Below are 26,043 nucleotides of genomic sequence, written 5' to 3' on the forward strand. Positions count from 1 at the left end.
GCGATATTCCTTATTAGAGACCTCAGAGCCGGATGCACGTGCTTAATGCGACTAAGCTGAGTTAAACGCGCTGCCCAACAGCAGCGGCCCTGAAGGGGGGTCCCCTCCTCCTCCGCTCCCCTGAGCCCCCGAACCGCTTCTCTTTCGAAACTTAACGGGCAGCTTCCTCACAGGCGCAACTTTGCTCCGAGAAGCGCGCTTCGGCGCCGCTGGCCTTTCCCTGCCGGCCCCTCCCCGTCGCCCTTTGACTCCTCCGAGGCAGGCGGAGCGGGGGCGGAGGCTGAGGAGACGCCGCCCTCGCAGCGGGGGGGGGGAGCAGCAGCAGCAGCAGGCGGGGTTGGCCGGGAGGGGAGACGTGGCCCGGGCCGGCTTCTTTCTTCCCTCCTTCTTTCCTCGCTCTCCGTTTGCACCGCCGCCATGGCCTCCTCCTCCCACCACTCCACGGCCTGCCTGGCCCTGCTGCTCGGTTGCCTCTCCTTAGGCGCGGGCCCCGCTCGGGCCGAGGGGACGGAGGCGGGCGGCGAGGCGGACCCCCACGCGCGGCACCTCTACAGCGCCGAGATGCTGCGCCATGGCGCCCAAAGCGCGCCGCACTTCGTCATGTTCTTCGCCCCGTGGTGAGCGGCGGCGGCGGCGGCCTGGGGAAAAGGAAGGGGGTGGGCGCGCGCCGAGGTCTGCTCCTCCCGCTGACGTGGCGGGCCGGAGGGCGGCTGGGGCGGGGGTCCAGCCGGCTGGGGGGGGGGCGGCGGAGGCTCCTCCTCCTCCTCCATCATCATCCTCCACCCACTGCCTCCCCAAACGCGCACACGCGTCCAAAGGGGTCTTTTAAAAAGTCTCTATTTGTGGAAAAGTTGGCGGGATCTCGCAGCAGCAGCCCCCTCTTTTTGCAACAGCTGCATCTTCCTGCACGGCAGCGGGTTGGACTAGATGACCCCCTGGGTCCCCTTCCGACGCTACAGTCCTATGATTCTGTTAATCTAGCTGTGCAGCCTCTGCGCCCTATTCCTGGGTGCGGTTGGGGAGAGAGCAGGTGCTCTACCACCTCAGGGGCAGAAAACGCGCAAGGAGGTTTTCTTTCCCTGCAGAAGTAGCTGCTGCAGCCTGCCCCCACTTGTGACTTTTACCCTCTGTCCCCAGAGAGAGTTTAATGGCATTACCGTAAGCTGCCCTTCGCCCATGGGACCCAGCAGGGTATAAATACTAGCCATGTTGGTACCTGCACTGTCTTGAGGCAGTGTGCTTCTGAAAGTGGGTCGTTGGGGTGGATAGGCAAGTCAGGAGAGGGCTATTGGCGCTCAGGTCTTGATTTTGGGCTTCCCACGGTCATCTGGTTGGTAAGAACAGGATGTTGGGGCGAGGTGGCCAGGGCTCTTAGGTTGCTAAATGAAAAAGTTCATGGGGGCAAGTTATGTCAGATCGATTGGTGGTCGTAATACCTGAAGTAGCTCATCACTTATCTGTGTGTGCATTTTAAGTGCAGGTGTGTTCACATGATGGCCAGCACAGAAGTCAGGTAACTGTGCGCACACAAATGAGCTATGCATGTGAGCAGTGTACATTCTGGAGTGGAGGCACGCAGAAGATTGCAGAGACAACTTCTGTGATTAGAAAAATGGCAACTTCAGGGTTGCAGATTTGTTCACACACTGCTAGCCTACAGAAAGGGTTAGTAGTTTGCCTACCAGTACATTATTATTTTTAAAAAGCTTTGCTGTTTTTCAAGTGTCTTAAAGAAACTGAAAAAATATGTATCTGGCCTAACATTAAATAGAGAGTAAAGGGAAAACTAATGGAGGGAAGTATTTGTGCCTTTTATACTTTTTTTGTTCAAATTTTCATAGGTATACAAAGGACCCATAGAAAAATCATTTCCATTGTTGCAGATAAGTCTGTCATTGCTGGATGCCATTCACAGGTCCTAACTGACCAAAGACAAAGCAAAAAATACACACACACACACACACACCCCGGAATCTAAACAAAACAGCAGGACATAGCATGTTAACCTCTTTCCCCTCTCCTCCCCTCCTTTAATTTGAGCCTAGCTCTACTAGAATTCGGGCCAGAACTTGTTTTACTGGTAGGTCTCAGACCAGCTCTATCATTAATAAAATGCCATTTTTTAACTCACTGAAAATTCATAAGCAGTGTTGCATAGGCCTCAAATAAAGCCCATGCAAAAGTGGTTTCCAAGCTATTTTCTCTTAAGGCAGCTGAAGCTTCTGCAGTAAATGCAAACAGCTAATTAAGAATTCACATCTTTCCTAGGTCTGTGCCTCAGGGCAAAGAAAAAGGTAAATAGAAAGAGCTCCTTCTGAGACAGAGTCTATATGCACAGATAATCTTGCTCTGAGATGTTAATATAGGAAGTGTTGATCTGTACAGAGCTCCTGGCAAGGCAAAGCAGGAGATGTCTGGCGTCACCCAACCATCTTAATAATTGAGAAGTCTTCAATCAGCACTGAACTGACTTTAAATTTTTATTTTTAAAGGGGTAGACTCCTAGTAGGAATTGCGCTGCAGATCAGGAGCTTAGTCACCACTTGGGTTACGTGGGGGGCAATTTCAAGTAGCTAGCAATGGCCTAGTCAGGTTGCCCCCTTTAGCTCCAGTAGTATCTCTGGTCTCCTGTGTGTCCCCACTTCAAATGTGAGTTTATAGCTAGAAAGATAAACGGGGGAAACATGAAACATTAGCACAGGCTTTCTCCTGGTGTTCCCACCCCTGCCCCCTTCATCCAAATGAGGACTATGTTGAGTCCTCAGGTTAAGTACTTAATTCGTTCCGGAGGTCCATACTTAACCTGAAACTGTTCTTAACCTGAAGCACCACTTTAGCTAAAGGGGCCTCCTGCTGCCGGACCACCGGAGCACAATTTCTGCTCTCATCCTGAAGCAAAGTTCTTAACCTGAAGCACTATTTCTGGGTTAGCGGAGTCTGTAACCTGAAGCGTATGTAACCTGAGGTACCACTGTAATCCAGAGGTTTTCAATTCCTCTTTCTGCAATACAAATAGGCGTCTTCTGTGGGTGTCTTCACATATACAGCTCATTGTTATAAAGGCAGAACTTGAGCATTTCTTCTGCCATGAGATGTGCAATCTGGGTTTCCCCACCTTCATAACAGGGAAATGTCCCTTTTAACATGGGAAACCAGGGAGTTGTTGGACTTCCAAGTCCTATCAGCCCCAGCTATCATAGCCAGTGGTCAAGGATGCTAGGAGTTTGAGTTCAGCAACACCTGGAAGGCCACAGGTGTTGCACACCTGCATTATGTGTTATACTTGAGGCATGAAAAGATTCATTATCCTTTGTCTTTCTCCACACATGCCTTGTGGTAGCCAGAGGGACACTTGGTGGGGTGGGGGTGGAATTTCCCTATGTGTGCAAGTGATCCCGTACTGGTTGTAACATTTGCAAATAGTCATTATGTGACACACATACTCACACACACCCCAGTCATTGAGTTCATGGTCTTCCCTCGTTTTCCAAGATGCTTCTGGGTACACATCTAGGTCTGTGACCATAATTAATCAGTTCATTCAAGCTGGCTTGCTAGAGGGTAAATCATAATGTGAGCTTTGGCCTTTGCAAAATTGCTCTGAAGGGGACAAAGGAACCCTGGGAAAGGAATGAGTGGACCATACATCTCTCTAATGCACAATACAGTAATGCCAGACTTGTGTGGTCTTGCACCAATCAGTGTGGAAGTAAAACAGGCCGACTATAAATAAAGGGATGATTTCTGCACACTTGGGGGAAGTCTTTGAAAATGGATACTACTTTGTAAAATAAAAAGAAATGTTGGGAAGCCCTAAAGCAGCTCAATTTTGACTTCTAGAACCTGTGGAATATTGACAGTATCAGTTTAAAAAAACAGAAGAAAATGGAGGGAGATGGAATTGGTCTGCTTGAGCTCCTAACCACTTATAGATATCCTGGATTAAGGTCAGGGTGACACATATTGTGAGGTTAAAGAAAAGTGCTTTTCCTACACTACATTGGGAGGTTTTACAGAGTATACCTGATGCTTCTTGTCCAGTGATGGTGTTGATCAGGCTTCCTCAACCTCTGCCCTCCAGAAGTTTTGACACTACAATTCCTAGCATCCATGACCACTGGTCCTGCTAGCTAGGGAGCATGGGAGTTGTAGGCCAAAAACATCTGGAGGGCCGAGGTTGAGGAAGCCTGGTCTTGATTGAACTTCACATCAACTTGATGATTTGATTTTCTTCAACATTCACACTGTTTGCTGTTGCAATTCATTCTTATTCAAAGCAGCATTATTATGTTTGGGATCCAAAGAAGTACTTTAGACACACTCTTCATCTCTTTGAACAAGTAACTAACTAATGTCAGAACAAATGCTTAAAACTGCTGAGTGTTTGTCAAAAGTAATTATTAATAATAGTAGTAATAATAAATGTTTGAGGCACATTAGTTGCTAGATACAGTGGTTTCAGACTTTGCACATTTTGGGAGTCCTTTCCATTGTATCAGGTTTCGGGCAGGAAAACTGCTGTCTCTCTCTTATGGAATTCTTGCAAGATGCTGAGGTTTCTGGAATGTTCTAGGCTATATATCATTTCTCATCACTGTTAACTCGCGTGAACTAAGATTGCATCAAGTACACTCCCTTGGTGGCACCCCATCAGTAACAGGAGATGAGAAATCTTTTAGAGAATCTTTCCGGCCATTATTGAAAATACCTATAAGCTTCCAAGGAACCTGAGTGTTTCCCCAGAACACGGTTTGAAAAACATCAACTGAAACCTGAAATCGGACCAAAGCCCAGCTCCCGGGCTTCTGTGTGGTTGAAAATGGAGATTCTAAACCATATGCAGATGATTTCAGTATTCCCTGTAACAAGGAAAATGAATTCATTAATCTTCTTCTTTTTTACCCCAGGTGTGGGCACTGCCAGCGCCTCCAGCCAACATGGAACGATCTTGCAGACAAGTATAACAGCATGGAAGATCCACAGGTCTATGTTGTCAAAGTGGACTGCACTGCGGATACGCCACTATGTTCCGAGTATAGTGTCAGAGGGTACCCGACGTACGTTTAAAGGAGCATTGCATCCGCTAATTGTTCTGCGTATCTCCTTTAGGCCCATGACAGCGTGAGGGGGGCAGTTGCTTTTGAGTGCTTATAGTGTAGCATTGTGGTGAAATGCTAAATGTCAGCAGGCTCGTCTTTTTTGCCAAGTGCATGGAATGTACTGTATTGTGTATTATACATTAGATTCTGTTTCTGGGAATCCTCTTTCTGGGAATCCAGAATCCTCTTTTTCCCTGTTTTGTGAACAGACCTTCTACCTAGCAGCAGCCCATGTAGCAATCACAGTCATTGTTTTAAAAAAGCCCTCTTAATATTGTTGCTTTATTTTCTTAAATTAATATCCTGCCTTTGTTCTGTTATGGAACTCAAGGCAGCATTTATGAGGTTCTTGGGAAATCTTCCATCTAGGCACTTAGGCTAGGTGATAATATCAATATATCATCCAAAACTGGTTTGATGTCCATATTGTGACATCAGTTTCATAATTTTTGACCCTGGCAATATATCTTGAATCATGATGTGTCTCTCTGTGTGTGTCTGTGTGCTATTCAAAAATCACTATGTGGGGAACACTGAAGTCAGCCAGTGCTTCTCTCGATTCCTGCAGCCCTTGTTAACTCTGCTGTCTCAGCTCTCACCTGCCTCATTCAGGGGACAGCGAACCACAAGAGCAGGCAATGGCAAAAATCATGATGCAGGAAAAACCGTGAAGCCAGAAAATGCCTCTCCTGGGCACTGCCCAGACCTGCTTAGCTTCAGCATGGTTGGTGGGCTTATGTGCCATTGGACTGTACCATGGGATTATGTACATACATATTTGCACAAGGAAATAAAAGCAATGGGCTGTATTCAACTAGCTTCTGCTCAGAGTAGACCCATTGAAATTAATAAATCTACGTTAGCCATGCTCATTAACTTCAGTGGATCTAGACTGAGGAGTACTAGCACTGAAAACCTTCCAATATTCTGTTTCTGTTTCCTCCTTGCTCCTCTTGGGTTTTAATGAAAAGTGCAGTGAGCACACCCATATGTTTGCCTGTGCATGGATAAGAGGAACAGCTGTGCAAATGTGCCAAGGGGATGCAAAGGTCTTATAGCTAGCAGAAGGTGGTTGAATTGCTCCGGTAGGTTGGGGTGAGAGGACCACACCTCATCTGGTATAGTAATTACTGAGCATTTCCTTTTCCAAGGCCTGTGTTCGTTTGCTAAACCAGGAAGAACCTAATTGACGACACCCTGGAAGCTTCTTGGCAAGGGTAGCCTGTTAGATGATTCTGCAGATATAGCCTCTCTTTGATGAGCTCTTCCCTGCTGTGGGGCGTGTATACCCACAGCCTGGGCAGGCTGAATTTGCATGAGGTCGGCAGGTTCTTGATTTCGTACTTGCTGTGAATTATCCAACGCTTTATTGGCAGACGGCAGGTAACCAGGACTCCTCACTCGACGTGTATGGGCAGATAGTGATGGGCCTCTGGCCTAAGTTTCTTAACATTTTTTTCACTTTAGATTTCTTAATATGCTGATATAAAATGTTTCATAAGAAGGCAGGTGTAACATTCAGCAGTAGTCATAATGGGCTCTTTACTTGTAGTGTGAGAACCTAGCCTTGCAGTTGGGCTTGTAATACATATCTTGCAAGTTTAAACATGCAATTGGCTCTGTCCCTTTATGTTTTAGGCATGCTGTCCTCAAATATATACGTGTGTATATAAGCAGAGTTTATATTAGTAAAAGCGGGTGGCGCTGTGGTCTAAACCACTGAGCCTCTTGGGCTTGCCGATCAGAAGGTCAGCGGTTCGAATTCCCGTGACGGGGTGAGCTCCTGTTGCTCCGTCCCCGCTCCTGCCAACCTAGCAATTCGAAAGCATGCCAAAAAAGTGCAAGTAGATAAATAGGTACCGCTCCAGCGGGAAGGTAAACAGCGTTTCCGTGCACTGCTCTGGTTCGCCAGAAGCGGCTTAGTCATGCTGGCCACATGACTCGGAAAAACTGTCTGCAGACGAATGCCGGCTCCCTCGGCCTGTAAAGCGAGATGAGCACCACAACCCGAGTCGTCCGCAACTGGACTTAACCGTCAGGGGTCCTTTACCTTTTTTTGCCCTTGACATTACCAAGAAAAAGCAACACAAGCAATTTTAAAGCAGTTGTAGAACTGCTCCATGAATTGTTTGGGTAGAGGTGCAGATATGCTAGTGATGTCACAGGCGCTAATCTATAGACCCCTTTCCCCCCCGCATTGCAAATAGTTTGTTTTGGGTACAGAAGGTGGTACCGTTACGTTTTCACGGCAGTGAAAGGGCATTCAGACTATCTCCATCACAGTTAGATTTGAAGCTGTCTTCAGTTTTTTAAGTCTTTTTGAAAGTTTGCAGATAAATTGTGGCCTTGGAAAGCCTAATGCCACGCTACTGAAATCAACACAACTGTGAAAAATTAGGATTAAAGAGACCACCCTGAGGAAGGTTCTTTGAGCTGGAACGTGACAGCAAAAGTACAGTTGTTTTCAGAATGTTTCGACATTGCATGACCTTAAAAACATTTGCATTTGTTGTCTTGTATTTGCAGCCTGAAACTGCTTAGACCAGGCCAAGAAGCTGCAAAATACCAGGGACCTAGAGACTTTCAGTCGCTGGAAAACTGGATGCTGAAGACACTAAAAGAAGAACCTGCTGTAAGTGATCAAAGAGTCCTTCCTTCTTTCAGGAGACACAAAATAAAATGCCATTCAAATTGTTTTTTGTTTGTTTTTAAAAGAGTGCAAATACAGCATATCAGTTACTGAATTATAAGGGGAGCCCATCGAAGGCCAGAAGGCCATACGTTTTGCATTTCCCCCCTTAGAGAATGTGTTAGAAAATAAAGAACGGATGTGATGTGGCCAAAATTGGACAAGATGAAGGTCTGGGGCCTTGTGTTATCCTACCTCTTCCTTTAATGATTTGAGCTGGGCAGTGATGAACAGCCATCAATAATGTCCATGTTTTTAAAAACCAATGCCGTTCACATTGAAGGGAAACGGTAGCTGAATGTGGGTATTATTATTTTTTTATCCTTCATTCCTACACTGAACCAAATGCAAGCTCTCCTGGTTAGGTGTGGGCTAAGGAAGTAAACTGGTTGAACTTGGAGCTCTACACACACACACACACACACACACACACACACACACAAAAACCAAACACACTCTCGCTCACTCACTCACCCTGCAGCCCCACAACATGCCCTCAGTGCTGCTGCTTCTGCTGCCAGCATTGCTTTGTTTTTTTCTTGAAAGTTGGCTGCCTCTCATTTGTTGCTCTAGGAAAATAAAATTTATTGATCTTCAGACATAACATACATTGTGTGTGTGTGTGTGTGTGTGTGTGTGTGTGTGTGTGTGTGTTTGGGGGAAAATAATTCCATGCAAGAAGTAGTTACATTTGGATGGATGGCATGAGTTGTTTTACAAATGTGTATATAGCACTTTAGCTTATAGGTGTGTACTTTTATCTGAAAATGCGAACGAGTGTTGTCATGTTTGCAGTTGTGATTATAACCACAAACTTATACTTGCGGTTTCATTATGCATGCAGCTATATAACCAGCTGTGTCTGTCTTGAGATACAATAGCGTTGTTAATGTAATTTTCCTTTGTATGATAGGAGAAGGAGTCTGAACCAGAGTCTCCCAAAGACCCGGAATCGAAGCAGGGTCTATATGAGCTCACATCAGCTAATTTCAAAACGCATGTTGCAGAAGGTAACTTGATAGTTATTGCTGCAAATCCTTCCTTTTTTAAAAAAAAAATGCTCTTTATATTTAATAAAGTTATGTAACAGTGGTACAGTGTCCCATAATGAATAGGATATCTAATGAATCTGTGTAGCAGAAATGAGATTTCATCTTGAGAGTTCCTGGGTCACAGCTCAAGCATTGCAAACTACAGTGGTGCCCCGCAAGACGAATGCCTCGCAAGACGGAAAACCCGCTAGACGAAAGGGTTTTCCGTTTTTCAATGCACTTCGCAGGACGAATTTCCCTATGGGCTTGCTTCGCAAGACGAAAATGTCTTGCGAGTCTTGAGATTTTTTTCCGCTCCCCCCCCCCATTTCTAAGCCGCTAAGCCTTTAATAGCCGCTAAACCGCTAATAGCGCTAATCCGCTAAGCCGCTAATAGGGTTGCTTCGCAAGACGAAAAAACCGCTAGACGAAGATACTCGCGGAACAGATTAATTTCGTCTTGCGAGGCACCACTGTAATGACACTTGCCATGTTTTGAATGTTCATATCCCAAGTTTTGAAGCCGAGTTACAAATCAACCTCATGCCCTCTGCATGTAGCCACTACAACAACTCATTTCTCGTAGGCAAGTGAACAAAGGACAGCTCAATTGGTAGAGCATGAGATTCTTAATCTTGGGGCCATGCGTTTGATCCCCACATTGGGCAAAAAGATCCCTGCATTGCAGGGGGAGTTGGACTAGATGACCCTCGTAGTCCCTTCCAACTCTACAATTCTGTGTTTCTATGAAATAAGGATGGTTTTAGTTAATGGTTTCAGAGCAAGCCTGAAACCGTGGTTGGATGTTGGCATCATGCCCTGCATTGTTCCATAGCTACAAACCATAGTTTCCCAGTTCGGATGCAACTGAAGACTTCCTGACTTGTTCACTGGTTTGTGTGAAGGGGAAAGCGAAGAGGCTGTGAGCAGCCAGGTCCTCCTTGCAAGCTTTCTATAGGTATCTGGTTGGCCACTGTAAGAAAAGAATGCTGGACTAGATGGGTCTTTGGGCTGATCCAGCGTGGCTCTTTTTGTGTCCTTATGGAGGCAGAAGGCCTACTTTCAGCTTACTAAGATGAACTGTAATCCTCAGAACTCGGCTGTTAACCTGTTGCTACCCAGGACCTGATGCTTGCCAACATACGTCCAGGGCAGGTGGAGATTGCTCTGAGCCTTCTTCAGACCCAGTGAGAACAGTGGTTCAAGGAAAGGCCTTTTCCCATCCTTGTTGTTCTGGCACCTCCAACAAACTTTCTCCACTGAGAACTCCAAAAGGCCATCTGATAACCTTTCACCTGCTGATAACCTCGAGGCTTGCAAGACTCAGAGGAGATGACGTTTTAGAGGAAACATTTTGGGATCAAGATGCTTTAGTAGCCTTGTGCCATGGGTGGCGCTGTGGTCTACACCACTGAGCCTCTTGGGCTTGCCGGTCAGAAGGTTGGTGGTTCGAATCCCCGCGACGGGGTGAGCTCCCGTTGCTCTGTCCCAGCTCCTGCCAACCTAGCAGTTCAAAAGCATGGCGGTGCATGTAGATAAATAGGTACCTCTGTGGCAGGGAGGTAAGTGGCGTTTCCGTGCGCTCTGGCTTCCGTCACAGTGTTCTGTTGCGCCAGAAGCGGTTTAGTCATGCTGGCCACACGTGGACAAATGCCGGCTCCCTCTGCCTAAAAGCGAGATGAGCTCTGCAACCCCTCAGTCACCTTTGACTGGACTTAACTGTCCAGGGGTCCTTTACCTTTTACCTTTAGAAGCCTTGTGTAAAAAAAGAAAAGCGCATAAAGTTTTTGAGTGCAGTGTAGTAGAGAGGGGATTGGGGAAGAATGTCAGGCAAGGTTACCTTGCTTATCTTACCAAAGTTTCTAAGTGGCTGTGCTTGGGGATGTATGGAGGAAGTTACTGGGAGCTACAGGTGTAAGCGAGCCCCCTGTTTTACACAGGGCAGCTGTGTGATGCTGGTATCAGGATCCCCATCTCTTAAGAATGGAAACCCAGTCATGGCAAAGGATAGCAGTACACCTTCCAGTATTGTTTGTTTGCATAAAGACAGACACGTAATCACTGCTGGAATGAGTGAACTGAGCGCTGCTTATTTACACGCGCCTTGTTTTGTTTTGTTTTTAGGCAATCACTTTATCAAATTCTTTGCCCCCTGGTGTGGCCACTGCAAGGCCCTGGCGCCAGCTTGGGAGCAGTTGGCCCAGCACCTTGAAAATTCGGGGACTGCCAAGATCGGCAAGGTAGGCTTCGTTTACAAGGTCTTAAACTGAACATTATGTACTTGGACAGTAACATCTATGATGGGAGAACGCTGTTTGCTCCATTAACCCACAATTAACTTCATTTACTCTGCGGTATAATACTCCTGGCAGTCCATTTGCACATCTCGGTGTTTTTTTTTAATTTCTGGTGCCTTGCTTGTTTTGCTGGAACCTGCCAACAAAATATTTATCTTACCTGTGTGTATGTCACAGGGAAGCTTATTTACTCATTTAAAACCTTTGTACCCGGCCTTTCCATATTTTAAAAAATAACATAAAAATACAGTGGTACCTCTGGTTACGTACTTAATTCGTTCCGGAGGTCCGTTCTTAACCTGAAACTGTTCCTAACCTGAAGCACCACTTTAGCTAATGGGGCTTGCTGCTGCGCTGCCGCCGCGTGATTTCTGTTCTCATCCTGCAGCAAAGTTCTTAACCTGAGGTACTATTTCTGGGTTAGCGGAGTCTGTAACCTGAAGCGTATATAACCTAAAGTGTATGTAACCCAAGGTACCACTGTAAAAATCAGGACAGTTAACAGCAAAATCAAACAAATTATCTGTTTCAGAAACAGTAAGTAGCAAACTGCTTACACGGGAGGGATTCTTACTCTTTGTGGACAAGTGAATGAGTGGTTAATAGGAATATAGGCATACCAGGGCCTTGTTATTTTAAAGAAGGAAAAGGCAGGGTCCCTACAGCTTACTTTTATGATGATGGAGCCCTTCTTTCCATCTTCAGGCAGATGTGTGTGGGTGTTGGAACAACTTCAGCTAACTATAAAAACAGGAGTGTAGTCATATTGTTAGCTTTCTGGTGGAAAAGATTGCTCTCCCAGACTGAAATGTTCAACTGGGTGCACGGTTAATAGTTTAGACGAAATAAAGTATTTGGGGTCTGTTGGGAGACAAACTACACATGACATTGGAAGGAAAGTCTGATACTTATTTTGTGTTTTTTTTAAAAAAATAAATCAATATTTTCATTTTGTTTTTCCTAACTGAGAGCAGGTTTGGAAGGGGGCAAATAAATGCTTGTTGAAACCAACACAGACAAGTGTTCTGCCTGCCTTCAAAAATATTGAGTAACACCAAGCCTGTTACACTTTAAACCCACTGAAATCAATTGGATCTAAACTTGCCAAAACAACATGTCCTCATTGATTTCAATGGAGCTACAAAGTGTAATGGATTTTGGATGTAATCCTAACCCCGTTTACCTGGGAATAGGCCCCATTGAGTTCCATTGGACTTACTTCTGGGTAAAGTCCTGGGTAGGATTGTGCTGTTCGTCTGGATCCAGGCCATTGTGCGAAGTGTTTGCAATTTTGCTTTTCAAGGGTGTTTGGACTGCTGTTCTCTGACGTCTCCATTTCCCCACCCCTTATTTCACGCTGGTTAGCTGGTAGTGTTGCTCTCAGTGCTGGCCCTACTGCATATTGCCCTCGTCATCCTAATTTAGTTCTTTGTCATGTTGTTGTTGGTTCGCCTTGATTCTCATTCTCATTTACTTTCCTGCAGCTATCAAATAAGCCACACTGCTTGGTTTCTTCCTTTGAATTTTCTCTCTCTCTTCTTGCTCTTCCAGTCTCTCCAGTTGACTGCTGCCTTGGATGTTCTTCCTTAAGTCATTCACTAGCATTTCTCACTCCTCCCACCTTGAAGGTTGTAGTGGCAAGTCATCTGTTCTCAGCTTCTTGCTTGCTCCAGATTCTTGATTTCCCCTCTTCTAATTCTTCCTCTTGTTTCCAACGTAAGAAGAGCCTGCTGGATCAGGCCAATGGCCCATTTAGTCCAGAATCCTGTTCATATAATTGTCAACCAGATGCCCGTGATAAACCCACAAGCAGAATTTGAGCACAAGAGCACTCTCCCCTCCTGTGGTTTCCAGCAACAGAGGCAGAGCATTGCCATCATTAGTAGTCTTTGATGTCCTCCCTGAATTTGCCTAATCCTCTTTTAAAGCCATCTAAGGTTGGTGGCCACCACTGCCTCCTGTGGCAGTGAGTTCCATAGTTTAATTGTGTGTGTTCTTTTCACTGCTCCTTTTAATTTGTGGGCTGCTGTGATTTATCACCATCCTGTTCATCCACATCTGACTTTTGAGTACAGTACTGGCTTACTTTCCTCCTTTCTTCCCTTCCAATTCTTATTCCTGTTGGTTTCACTTTACAAATTAACCCTCATTCTGATAAATTTGCTCGGCATTTTCTCTGTCTTCAAGATTCCCTCCTTCTGCCACTCTCACTTCTCGCATCTCCCATCCATTCTGCTGTTTGCATCTTAGACCTTGTCTAATCATTCCCTACGAATGGCTATGAATGCCATTGCTTATGCCACCAAAGCAACGCCACCCATGCACAGCTTTTGAAGAGGAAAAGCAGGCAAGGGGTTTCAATAAATACATAAATCACCCTGCAATAGCTGCAGGTTTAGGGAAACCCTAAAAGGGGACTAACAGCTTACATTTGTTGCTTAGTAGGCAACAAATGCTGACTGATGGGAGAAAACTGAGTGAGACGAGGGGACAGAGTGGAAGAGGGCCTGGCTGACTGAATGGAGCAGTGAACAGGAGCTGCTCTTGCTGCAACGTTTACCCCAGGCATAGGCAAACTCCAGCCCTCCAGATGTTTGGGACTACAATTCTCATCATCCCTGACCACTGGTCCTGTTAGACAGGGATGATGGGAATTGTAGCCCCAAACTTCTGGAGGGTTGGAGTTTGCCTATGCCTGGTTTACCCCATGCACCTTAGCCTTTCTTCTCTTCCTTCTCATGCTCCTTTTGCTTCTGGGTCAGAGCTCCTGGACGCCCCTGGGCCAAATTTGACTTGATTAGCATCGGGTTTGCTACTTCATGCTCATCATTATCCTTCTCCTCTGCTGTCCCTTCATCAGTTTCCTGTAATAATTTTGTCCAAGAGCTTATTGATTTGTGCTCTTCATTCTTCATTACTCTCTAGTTCTGGCTGTATTCTTCATCATCATTATTATCATCACTATTTTTTACCCATCTTCTCTGCTTTCATTTCCTGCTGTTGCTTTTCTTCTTCCTTCAGTCCTTTTGACCCAGTTCCCCCTCTTCCTTATTTCCTTCCTTTTTTCCACAGCAAATACTCCATCTGTTCTTTCCTCTCTAATTCTATTTATACGATCTGAAGAGAAACCAGAGTATCGTATAAATCTTGTTCTGTTTTCAGCCTTTACCTTTCTTCTCACTATTCCCTGTTGTGCTTTAAACTTGCTATGTCTTCTCCCAATGCCCCCAGAGCCTATTTGAGGGCAGGACAGGAGCGGGGAGCCCAGTTGCACAAGTGCCCTGTTGCTTCCTTGCTCAGGGCTTCCACTGATAGGACTTGTTAGGTAAACCCTGCCCCGTGGTTCCCCATTTTTATTTTAAAAATAAAACCCCTCACCTCCTTTCCATTTCTATCTTTCTTTTGTTATCCAAAGCACTTGAACAACAGCACCCAGGTTTTCTTTTCACAACAGTTCCTTTTCCAGGCTGGTATTCAACATCTGCATTCTATTGAGACGGCCCTATATAAAATCCTCTTGCTCTCATTGATCTTGCCTCATGTTTTGATACAGTTGATCCCTCTCTGCTCCTTAGTCCTCGGCGTTATTTGGGGGTTTGTTGATAACTCTCCTTTCTTGGCTTCCCTCCCATCGTGACTCTTGTCCTTTTAAAGCTTCCTTTAATGGCACTCTTCTTTCTCAGTTTCCTCTCTGAACTGGTGTCTGCTGAGCTCAGTCCTTAGATTTTTCCTTGGCATTGACTCTCGCTCTTGAAATTCTTACACGGTGCCGTCCAACTCTGCCTTTCTCTTCCTTTCTTTCTCGCTGTGTTCCTTTCTCTCTCTTCCCCCTTACAAAAAAACATCTCAAGAGCCTTGCTGGGTCAGACTGAGTGTTCATTAGCCCAGCAGCCCTGTTTCCAAGGGAGACCAGCCAGGTGCCTTCAGGAAAGCTGGCCATGAAGGCAAGGACCCTCCCCTGTTTTGTGCTTCCAGCACCTGCTTTTCAGAGCCAATACTGCCTCCTAACACCAGTCTGTCTAATGCTTCCAACTGTCTTCTGCTGGGATGTTGGATCATTATCGCAAACACTGTATACAAAGGATGGAATTTGTCATGTTTCCCCTTAAATCACCTTTCCCCTTCTCTTTCTCTTTCAGTCAGCAACTTCACTCTTCAGTCTTCTCAGCAAGTTAAGAGGCTGGGCATTGTCTTTGATCCTTCTTTCTCTTGCTTGGCTCACATTACTGCTCTAGCTGAGGTCTGTCGCTTCTCTCTTTTATAATACTTTTTTTAAAAAGCACCACACACACACACACACACACACACACACACACCTTCTGATCAATTGGTTCTACCTAAGCCCTTATACTCTCCCTTTTACGTTGCAAGGGTTATTGTAATGCTTCCCTCACCAATCTCCCCACTTAAAACTCTTCTCTCCATTCCCAGCTCTTCTGCTCATTTAACTTTTTGTTTGGTTGTGTTTCAATCATGTTACACCTCTGTATATTTCTCTTCTGTGTTTTTATCTTCACTGGCGTTGTCTGTTGGCCCCATGAGTCTTATTTTGCGTCTCTTCACATTTCTACTCCTGCTTTCTCTCTGTTTTCCTCCTGGGTCCTTCCATTCATTGAACCTATTAAGCTGTCCGTTCTAGCTATGCACTTTTTCTCTCTTACAGCTTCTAAGGCATGGAACTCCTTCCCCGTTACATATATGACCTCATATGTTTTCTTGCATTCCCCTCCCCCAAATTTATTTCCTTTGATTATATTTTTCAGGTTTTATTATCACTCCTTTTACTGCGTTTTAGTTTATAGCATGTTTTCATCTCTTCGTCCCAGGTCCTTTCTTCTTTCGTTCCATGGTTTTTTAGATGCAACCCCAAGGGCAGGAAAATGTGCTGTTTTCAATCATGTGCCATGCCCAGTATGTTTAGCTGCTTTATATAAGTAATCATGGCGACACCCTTCAGCAGTTGTGTCTTTTTTTTTGCACAGCAGCGAGAGTTAAATATTTCAGCGCACCTGCTGACAGCTTATACCTTTACTTTGTGAAATTCACAATGGCCTTTTTACTTGATACTTGTGTGGTGTTTCAGGTGGATTGCACACAACATAATGAAGTCTGCTCGGAAAACCAAGTGCGCGGTTACCCAACCCTCCTTTGGTTCAGAGGAGGAGAGAAGGTGAGGTTATTATGAAGCTTGCCCCCTTTATTCAGTTTCCTATGTTTACGTGATGGGATCGGTTATGTCACTTTCAGGCCTGCCCTGGAATGGACTGTGAAAGCCCGATGGTGTAGTTTGTGAAACTGTATGTAGCCACAGGTCATAGGAGCTGTGACATGCCGAGTAGAACAAACATGTCGTTTTATACACACACACAAATATAATGCAGACACACACATATAAAATACCTCCAGCTTCCACTACTGAGCTCCCGTTTTCACAGAGGTGTAAACCATCATGTGTGTTGCCTTTGGACAAGGCTGAAAAGGAGAATATGCTCCAGTCAGTGGAGCATTGAGTCCTTGTGGATCTTCCTCCTCACCGGGGTCAGGTGGGGTGGGGTGATGGAGGGCATGCATGAGTATCAGGGGAAATAATAATTACCTTGCTCCCGGAATGTGTGCTTTGGTTTCAGAGCACTTGCCTTAATTCCTGGCCCTTCCTGTTCAGTTATTGCTCGCTTGAAGGGGTGACACAAGTTTTAAAAGGAGCTGAAGGCAAAGGGCCTTCTTGGTAGTGGCGCCTGCCCTGTGGAACGCCCTCCTGCAGATGTCAAGGAAATAAACAACTATCTGACTTTTAGAAGACATCTGAAGACAGCCCTGTTTAGGGAAGTTTTTAATGTTTGATGTTTTATCGTGTTTTTAATATTTTGTTGGGAGCCGCCCAGAGTGACTGGAGAAACCCAACCAGATGGGCGGGGTATAAAGAATATTATTATTATTATTGCATGGATCGTGCCTTTAGCACTCCCCCGGTAGTTGCACAGCTCCTTTCAAGTTCCCTCTTGTTTAGGGCCTCCTATACTCATGGAAGCTCCTCACACCTTTTAGAATCCTGCTAACTCAGGGTTCTAGACAGGTGTGAAATTTCCAGAAATTTTGAAGCTGCTTTTTCCTCACAGGGTGGTTTTGTTTTGTTTTGTTTTTTGTGGACGGGTAGGTGGAATTTTTTTTGGGAAAATGCAAAGTTTTATATTCTTTTTAAAAGGAACTCTTAACTTACTGAAACTCTCACTCTGTTACTCAAAATGCATTAAGATTTGCAAGGATCTCTTTCTTGGCAAAAAGCAAAAAACTTAAGCTGTGGAATTCAATAAACCAAGCTAATGAATTGGTAGGATGTTATAGATATGTAGCAATGAGTGCTTAAACGTGAACATCTTCAAATGGGGATTCAAGAAAGGTTTGCTAAACTAAATAATTCACATGTTGTCATGGTTGTTTTGTAGGTTGACCAATATAAAGGAAAGAGAGATTTGGACTCTTTGAAAGAATATGTAGAATCCCAGCTAAAAGACGCCAAAGAAGCCTCAGGAGATGCTAAACCTACAGAAGCACCGTCACCACCTAGAGAAGCAACTCCAGAAGAAGAGGTAAGTCCTAAATCAGGGGTCAGCAAACTTTTTCAGCAGGGCGTCAGTCCACTGTCCCTCCGACCTTGTGGGGGGCTGGACTATATTTTGAAAATAATAATAATAATAAATGAACAAATTCCTATGCCCCACAAATAACCCAGAGATGCATTTTAAATAAAAGGGCACATTCTACTCATGTAAAAGCACACTGATTCCCAGACCGTCTGCAGGCTGGTTTGAGAAGGCAATTGGGCCACATCCGGTCCCCAGGCCTTAGGCTGCCTACCCATGTCCTAAATAATACCTCTTAAATGTTTTCCCCAAACTCTAAAAATTATTCTTGCGATTTTGCTGTCACGCCTCCACTAGGGTTCTAGTTATAACACTTGATCAGAATTTGCAATAAATCTGTTGTTGCTTTTTAAAAAGTGTGCATTGACTGCTGCCATGGAGCTGTGCTTTCATGTAAACGTGCACAAGCATACATACATATGTCGCTATACTGTGTATATCAGGTTCGTGTCTGAATGAAATGGTTCCTGGCCTCTCATCCTTTTAGTTTAAAGATAATACAGTGATACCTCAGGTTAAGTACTTAATTCGTTCCAGAGGTCCGTACTTAACCTGAAACTGTTCTTAACCTGAAGCACCACTTTAGCTAATGGGGCCTCCCGCTGCTGCCGTGCTGCCAGAGCACAATTTCTGTTCTCATCCTGAAGCAAAGTTCTTAACCTGAAGCACTATTTCTGGGTTAGCGGAGTCTGTAACCTGAAGCGTATGTAACCTGAGGTACCACTGTATATGGATAGATAATATATGTAGCTAAATAGAGAGGTGTTCCCTTCCTATTGGATGGTATATGTTACATTTCCTGTAGCCTCTTTCTCACTTAAGTCACCATCCTTGTGACATCACAGCTTGTTGCCAGGACAGAAGTAGTCATGATCAGATTCTGCCCTGTTTTGGGTTGGCACAGCAAGAAGGCAGGGAACAAATGGAGGGGGACGATGGGACTACAATAAAACAGGAGGTGCTGTACAAGGAATTTGAATCCAGAAAATTAAAATGATAGTGATGTCCATTTAGGCTGCAGTACTCATATGAGGGATTTTCAAGGAGTGCTTCACAGATTGCTTTTAATTAGCTCCTCAGTGAGTGCAGCTGCATACGTTTGAGTGCCACCCTTTCCCCCCTTCCAGTGGCTCTCACCTGATGGTAAATGAACTGCAGAGAAAACAATTGGCCTGGCCCAGCAAGGGTGCTTTGTGGAGGGGGAAGCAAACTCGGGATGTATTGAAAAGCCTCATGTATTGGGTAGAGATTGGGAAATCTCCACACTGTGGCATGGCTTCCTCTATGCACCCCTTTTTCTTAATACAGCATCATAGCAGTGGCAAGAGACTTCCAAGTACGCACTTGGCATGTTTGAAGCCGTTTTGACTTTCACCTCCCTTTCCTTTGACAGGGCAAAGTCCTTTCCCTCTCTGAAAAAGACTTTGATAAAGAAGTGTCTCAGGGAATCACCTTCATTAAGTTCTACGCTCCATGGTAAGTTTTCTGCATGAGGATTTTATTGATTACTAGAACAACAAATGAAGTGAATAGATAAACGTTTTCAACAGAGAAAACATTTGGGATTGCAGGCATTTGAACTTTTTGTTTCTGTGCTGTTGCTGCTGTTGTTCTCCTCACTTACTTATTTCCGCCTTTAGAGTGGGATAATTGTGACCTTATTTACCTGTTGGTAGCATTTATCCAAAAGTGAAAACTAGTTTCCATCTGGGAGCTATTCTTTGCCTCCGTGTCTTGTTAGAGATGAGCTGGAGGTACCCCTGGCAGACCGTTAATTTGCTGGCTGTTTAGAGCAGGAATGGTGAGTCTACATGCTAAATCAGGGCTAGCAAACTGCATGAAGAGGTCCACCTACCCCTGTCAGATTAGCCAATGGCAGCACCTCTACCTGTTGCAGAAGGGCTTCTCCTCTTTCTTTCGTGCTGCAACTACTGGGAGGTCTTTACCGGTCAGGAAACAGAAAGGACTTTGTGCCTAGTAATGGTGTTGCGCAAGAGGAAAGAGAGGCGCCTTTGAAAGTTAAGCAAGGGGATATATTCTCTATTAGGGACGTGGGTGGCGCTGTGGGTTAAACCACAGAGCCTAGGACTTGCCGATCAGAAGGTCGGCGGTTCGAATCCCTGCGACGGGGTGAGCTCCCGTTGCTCTGTCCCTGCTCCTGCCAACCTAGCAGTTCGAAAGCACGTCAAAGTGCAAATAGATAAATTACCTCCAGCGGGAAGGTAAACGGTGTTTCCATGCGCTGCTCTGGTTCGCCAGAAGCGGCTTAGTCATGCTGGCCACATGACCCGGAATCTGTACGCCGGCTCCCTCGGCCAATAAAACGAGATGAGCGCTGCAACCCCAGAGTCGGCCACGACTGGACCTAATGGTCAGGGGTCCCTTTACCTTTACCTTCTCTATTGCAATGCCGTGCTGCGAAGATCCTCCCCTCCTGCAGTTGCACAGGAAAACCACTCTCTCTGCTCTTCAGAGATGGCTCCCTGAAATGCAGAGAAAGCACTGAATTTCCACTGGATAGGACAGATATTCCTCTCCTGCTAGCTCAGTGTTGCAGTGGTAAGAGAAATGGCTGCCTCAGCACTGTAGTGATTGCCAGAGAGGAAGTTGTTTTCCTTCCTTTCCTCTCTACTGTGCTATGCTGTGGTGGAGAGGAAAGTTCCACTTTCCTTGCCCCTCTTCCCCTTCTACTTTTCTACTTTGATTCGCGTCTCAAATCTCTAAAAAAAAAACATTTTACGCGTGCCCAAATCCTGCTGAGATTGTCCTCTTAATGTACTCGTTCCCAGGCCTTTGTGTTAGATGTATTTGACTCAGGCCATAACAGTCTCAAGATTTTGCATGTATGACATTTTGTACATCTTGCTTTATAACATGCGATCCTGCCTAAGCTGATACTAAAAAAGAATTCTGCTGTTCATGCTACATAGAACCCCAGGTTTAAGCATGTTTTATTTGGGGGAAGGGGTATCAGATCTGATTTAATTGCCATAGGTACAGGTTGGGGTCTGGTTCACGTACATTTAAGTCATTTTCGCAGATCTTCGTTATACTGAAAGTATGAATTGCTTATATTGAAAAACATTGAGTTGGCTCCTCAACTGATTTCACCCAGTATAAGAATGACACAGTCAAGAACCAACCCGTTCTGTCTGATGGACTAAAGTTCAGTTGTTAAGAGTTATACCCCACTTCTCCACTCACATCACAGCAAACAAAATTGCCAGGCAAAAGTTCTGTTAGATCGGTGGTGACTTACTGACAGATGTGTGCTTTCTGATGTCATTACGTGATAAATATGGTGTGTGGATCGGCCCAGAGACTGGCTGAAGACCACCTAGTGACTTGATGGCCAAGCATGGATGTGAAAATTTATTTAACTATGGAAGTGGTTCGGTTCTTGATCTCATGCAGTGCTAGCTCCACCATACTGTTCTGTGGTGTCTTTGCTGGCATTCTAGGCTCCTGGAGACTTCCTGTCTTCTTATCCTATGCTATTGCTGATAGTAGGGAAACCTGGAGTTTGGGAAGTTGTTATCAATGTGACATGTAGGTTGTCCCTATGCAATTCATCCACCAAGCCTGCCACTTAGGAGGTAGCCCTGGTCTGGTCTTAATTATTTACAGGTGAGAAGGATACACGTGAAAGAGAGGAGATACCTGTAGAATTCACTGAGCTCTTCTGCAAATCTTAGAGCAGAGCTGCATTCCAAATATAGCTTCCATTCTCTCCTGACTTCATTCTAAAAAGAGCCATGCCACAAGGATGCTAAATATCCAAAAGTGAGGGCTGCGTTAAAGATATTCTAAATGCCACCTGACCAAATCCACTCTCATTTGGCAACAAGTTGTTTCCATGAAAAGCTTCAGCTCAGGCTAATGTTTACTACACAAATAGCCAGTAGCCTATTCCTGGCCAGCTAAATTGTGTACACAATTATAGTTCATTGTATACAAATTGACCTTTTTCTCTTGCATGTCAGCTGTTTTATGTTTGGCTAAGCAACCGCTAGTTCTCTGAGGTCTCCTTTTGCCCTTTACTTTGTTTTAAGTAAATATTAACATTAAACTGAACGACAAGTAAAAAGCCCATCTCATCTTAATAGTTTTCAGTACATACGGTCTGTAGCCCTCTTAATACACACCCTGTATATAGTAAGAGACCTTAAGAATGATTCCTTTTGTTTCCTAAGGCAGGGAGCAGGTTTTTAATATTTTTATAAGCAGTGCCTTGAATCAGCTACTGACTGGGAACGTAGTGCGGAACTTAATGTCACAGCAGTGATAGATCAAAAATTGATTTACGTGCATAGGCTGATTTCAGCTTGATGGCTGCCAGTTTTCTAACATCTACTTTATAATAACTGGGATAGTATATTCATGCACCGAGTTGGTTTGCAGGTTTATTCCAGTGCAGCTTACTGTGGACATGCTGTGGCCACAATTTAGTAAGTGTTTAGACTCTTTGCAGTGGAGCATCAGTGGAGCATCAAAGTGCTTCGCTTGTGACCGGATTGCATGCCATGTTGTTACATAACACAGACTGGGTGTTCCACGGGAAGCAGGTCTGTTTCAAAGAACAGTCCTGCATCTGCCTCTGTGCAAATGCGACTGGAACATTAGATGGGCATTTGGGTTGGCAGAAAACATTAACCATCCCAGTACTTGCCTGGTTACTCTGCTGCATCTTAAGATAATTCTGTTGCTTGCCAGGTAAGTTATGGGATGCAGGGAGGAAATGAGCAAGCCAGCCACTTCCTCATATATAACCTCACAATATTTGGACCCTCTTTGGTTTATGGAGGCAATTTTTAAATTTATGAATCTGTTACAACAAGAACGAACCAGCAACAGAGGAATGAATATTAGGTTTTTCTGGCGAGGTAACTTAAAGGGTTGGGGCACTAGCTGTGCTAGAGTTGTGATTTTGAAATAGACCTACTTCTAGAATAACAAAGCCACTCCTACCCCTTCTCTAAAAAACACCACCACCTTTTTTGAGCTAGCGGGGGAAGTGATGGATAGTAGCATATTTTAAATTTTAGCCTTACTTGTTGTATAAACAACATGTCAGAGGTGGAAACCTTGCTTTATTGCTTTCTGAGTTTTAGGTAAGCTGGCGGGCTGTGGCGTGAGGACATTTTGCTTCACGGATTTCAGCAAGAACCTACTTAGCAATAGGTGGGTTTAGGGCTGTGGCTTCAGAAGCGTTTGTTCAAATGGTACGTTATTTCCTAATTTGATGACTATGAGACATCATCTCCAACTTTAAGGAAACCTAGGTTGTTAGAGGAGGGCACACTTACATCACAACAGAAAAAGATGAATTATCAGCGGGGGTTTCCCCCCCCCCTTTAAATTGGTAGCCAAAATTAAGTTTACTGCTGTCTCCGTCCCTTTCACAAAGCACTTGGAAAGCAGTAGAGTCTCGTGCTGCTCTTCAAGGAGATCTGCACCCTCCTAAGGAATGAGGAGGGCAGGGGCTCTTCCTGACCTTTTGCCGAGCCTTGCCTCATCAAATGTGGGACAAAGTGTTATTTGTAATTTTTGGATGAACTAGTGCTGCCTAAGAATGGTTGAAGTACATACAACTCAAAGTTTTTTGGTGTCGTATGGCTATTGAAAATGATCCAATGTCTCATGCGGTAGGATGGATTTTTCTTAATTTGTGCTTTTTATTTGAGATTCTGGCTTGAAAAGTATTGTTTTGTACTTTAAAAACATTACTTAAAAGAAACAAACCTCTGTTATATATTGAAAGCAACATGGGGATTTTTTATTTATTTAAAAAATGATATATGCTTTCATGCTAATCCCTCCCCCCAGGTGCGGTCATTGTAAAAACCTGGCTCCCACTTGGGAGAATCTCTCAAAAAAGAACTTTCCGGGACCAGTAGATGTCAAGATAGCAGAAGTCGACTGCACCATGGAACGCAATGTCTGCAATAGATTTTCCGTAAGTATGGAAGCTAGATGACTTTACACTGTGTTTGTGCTTAATTGTTCAAATTGCAAGTGTGTGGCTGCTTGGTTTACAGTTAACTCTCCAAAGTAACTAGTGTCTGGTACAGGAAAGAATGTGCACAGAATCTTTTCACTATGGCTTGTGTAAAAAGACATGAGCTAAAGCTGAGGAGTTTCTACATAATGTGCTCGTTGTACCTGCTTAACCGCACTATGTGTGGTCAGATGTGGTTCTGAAACTACAGTGGTACCTCCGGTTGCAGACAGGATCCGTTCCGGAGGTACGGTCGGATCCCAAGGTTTCCGCAACCTGAGGACTGCTGCTGCGCATGAAGCAAAACCCGGTAAAATACTTCCGGGATTGCCGCTTTTGCATCCCGAACTTTACGTAACCAGAGGGTTACGGAACCGGAGGTACTACTGTACTGAACTTAGGGCGTGGGTTTTGGGACACTGTGGGGACACTTTGAAAACGGAGGAGGTAATCTCCAAAGCCCCACTGCACATACAGAGTTCTCAGTGTAGCCTTGATCATGACCAAGCTCCTTGAATACATTTCATTCTGACCGTGCTTGGCCAGAAACCTTTTCCTAATTAAACTACAAAGTGATGGGGACCACTTTTCTGGCAAGGCTGGGGGAGTTGCATGTGTTCTCTGTATGTTAAAGGTATTTCCTCTCTCCTGGCTATCTCCAGCTGTTATTTAACTTCAAATTAAAGCACCTTGCAATCCAGTTGTGTTGCTGAGAGAGGAGGAGGGGGGAATCAAATCAGTCCTGATGAGAGGTTTGTGGGAAGGGAAGCAGGAAGCAACAAGGAAGGGGGAGCCTTCCTGCTGTATGGAGATACCTGCCGCCTCTTGCTGCTTTTTTCTTTTCACAAATCACTGACACCTCCATGCAACACGGGTTCCTCCTGCCGGAGGAGGGAGGAGACTCTTGGGCCACATGCACACTACACATTTAAACCAGCACTGGCACTGAATTGGGCCCCAGATTAAGGTGCCCAGCAGCGTCTGGGCCTGGGAGGCCCCCCCCCCCAGAGCCTTAAGACACGACTTCCATGGCCCCCGTGAGGCTGGGTGCCAAGTACCCATAATTTTTTTGTGGGTGCCTGGGCCCCCAGGAGTTTGTGCCAGTGTAAACCAGTATGATAACCTTAACGGCTTCCCCCAAAGAATTCTGGGAGCTGCACTTTATTTAAGGGGCTGAGATCTGTTAGGAGATCCCTATTCCCCTCACAGAGTTACAATTCCCAGAGTTCTCTGTGAATAGGGATGGAGTGCTAAGCCACACAGGGGAATAGGGGTCTCCTAACAACTCTCAGCACCTCCCAGAATTCTTTGGGGGAAGCCGTTAAAGGTTTGAAATGGTATCAGAGTGGTTTAAATGTATATAGATAGTGTGGCCTTTGGCGAAGCTTGAAAACAGAAGGAAGAGAATAAATCCCGATTTGATACTCCTCAGCAATACGAGCAGTTCTTGAGGTGCTTTAAGCTGAAGGTGGAGAATGTTTGAAGAGAGAGATTATCTTAATTTACAGAACAATTGGCATAAGCATACCTTCAACTCAGGAGATTAAGCAACCCCAAATACTCACTCTGTCCTATTACAGGTCTTGTGCTATTTGCTCATGTTATGAACATGAGGGCCACCTGTTGAAACTCCCTTCTGTCCAGCAGTGACATAATATATATAACAGATTGTTTTAAGTTCTCAGCTTTTCTAAAGAGGAAATCTGGAGGGGGTGAGGGAAGTACAGGTTGGCAAGGATGATGTGTGAACACCACAAAAAACATGAGAGATTCCAAGCAGTGGCATGCCCACTATAAACTGGCCACATGGAAGAGCCTTTTACTTTTGAGTCGGGACATAAGGATTGCAGTTGCTTTCTCACCTACATTCTTTTCTCTCCTTTTGAAGGTTCGTGGCTACCCAACACTGATGCTTTTCCGTGGTGGGGAAAAAGTCACTGAGCACACTGGAGCCAGAGATCTTGAAACACTGCACAACTTTGTCCTGGGGCAAGCAAAGGATGAACTGTAGAAAACATGTCTGTTTGGGTACTGCTCCTCAAGCTGTGTCTGTCCAGTAAACAAGGGAGTTGAATCAAGGTGTGCTGGTACCAGATTTCCAATAGTGGTCATTTGGGAAACTGAATGTACTAAAATGTGGTATCCCTGTGTGTGTTTGTTTCCTCTAAAGCCCTACTGTGCTGAGCTTAAGGGAAGCTTACAACAAGCAATCATAGTTCAAATTGGAAACAGTTTTCATTATTAGTTGTGTTAATGAACTTCCATTTTGTCCTGGTAGTCAGTTGCCT

The 26,043-nt window shown here is 44.9% G+C and overlaps 1 protein-coding gene across 1 annotated transcript; it reads left to right on the forward strand.

Annotated features, from left to right (window-relative positions):
• The first annotated feature begins 319 nt into the window (after nucleotides 1-319).
• On the forward strand, nucleotides 320-25,833 carry TXNDC5 (thioredoxin domain containing 5). Its single transcript, XM_081014907.1, has 10 exons — nucleotides 320-617; nucleotides 4,908-5,057; nucleotides 7,626-7,731; nucleotides 8,702-8,798; nucleotides 10,944-11,059; nucleotides 16,200-16,286; nucleotides 17,560-17,703; nucleotides 19,151-19,233; nucleotides 23,584-23,713; nucleotides 25,644-25,833. Exons 1-10 carry the CDS (start codon nucleotides 418-420, stop codon nucleotides 25,764-25,766), a joined length of 1,236 nt encoding a protein of 411 aa, XP_080871033.1. The 5' UTR covers nucleotides 320-417; the 3' UTR covers nucleotides 25,767-25,833.
• The last annotated feature ends 210 nt before the right edge of the window (nucleotides 25,834-26,043 follow it).

The sequence above is a fragment of the Podarcis pityusensis genome (genome assembly GCF_964106645.2).
Source record: "Podarcis pityusensis genome assembly, chromosome: 7".
Taxonomy (NCBI): Eukaryota; Metazoa; Chordata; class Lepidosauria; order Squamata; family Lacertidae; genus Podarcis; species Podarcis pityusensis.

Coding starts and splice junctions, on each gene's coding strand:
- TXNDC5 (XM_081014907.1), top strand. CDS start 418: ATGGCCTCCTCCTCCCACCACTCCACGGCCTGCCTGGCCCTGCTGCTC. Junction 618..4,907: donor GTCATGTTCTTCGCCCCGTG/GTGAGCGGCGGC, acceptor TTTTTACCCCAG/GTGTGGGCACTGCCAGCGCC. Junction 7,732..8,701: donor CACTAAAAGAAGAACCTGCT/GTAAGTGATCAA, acceptor TTTGTATGATAG/GAGAAGGAGTCTGAACCAGA.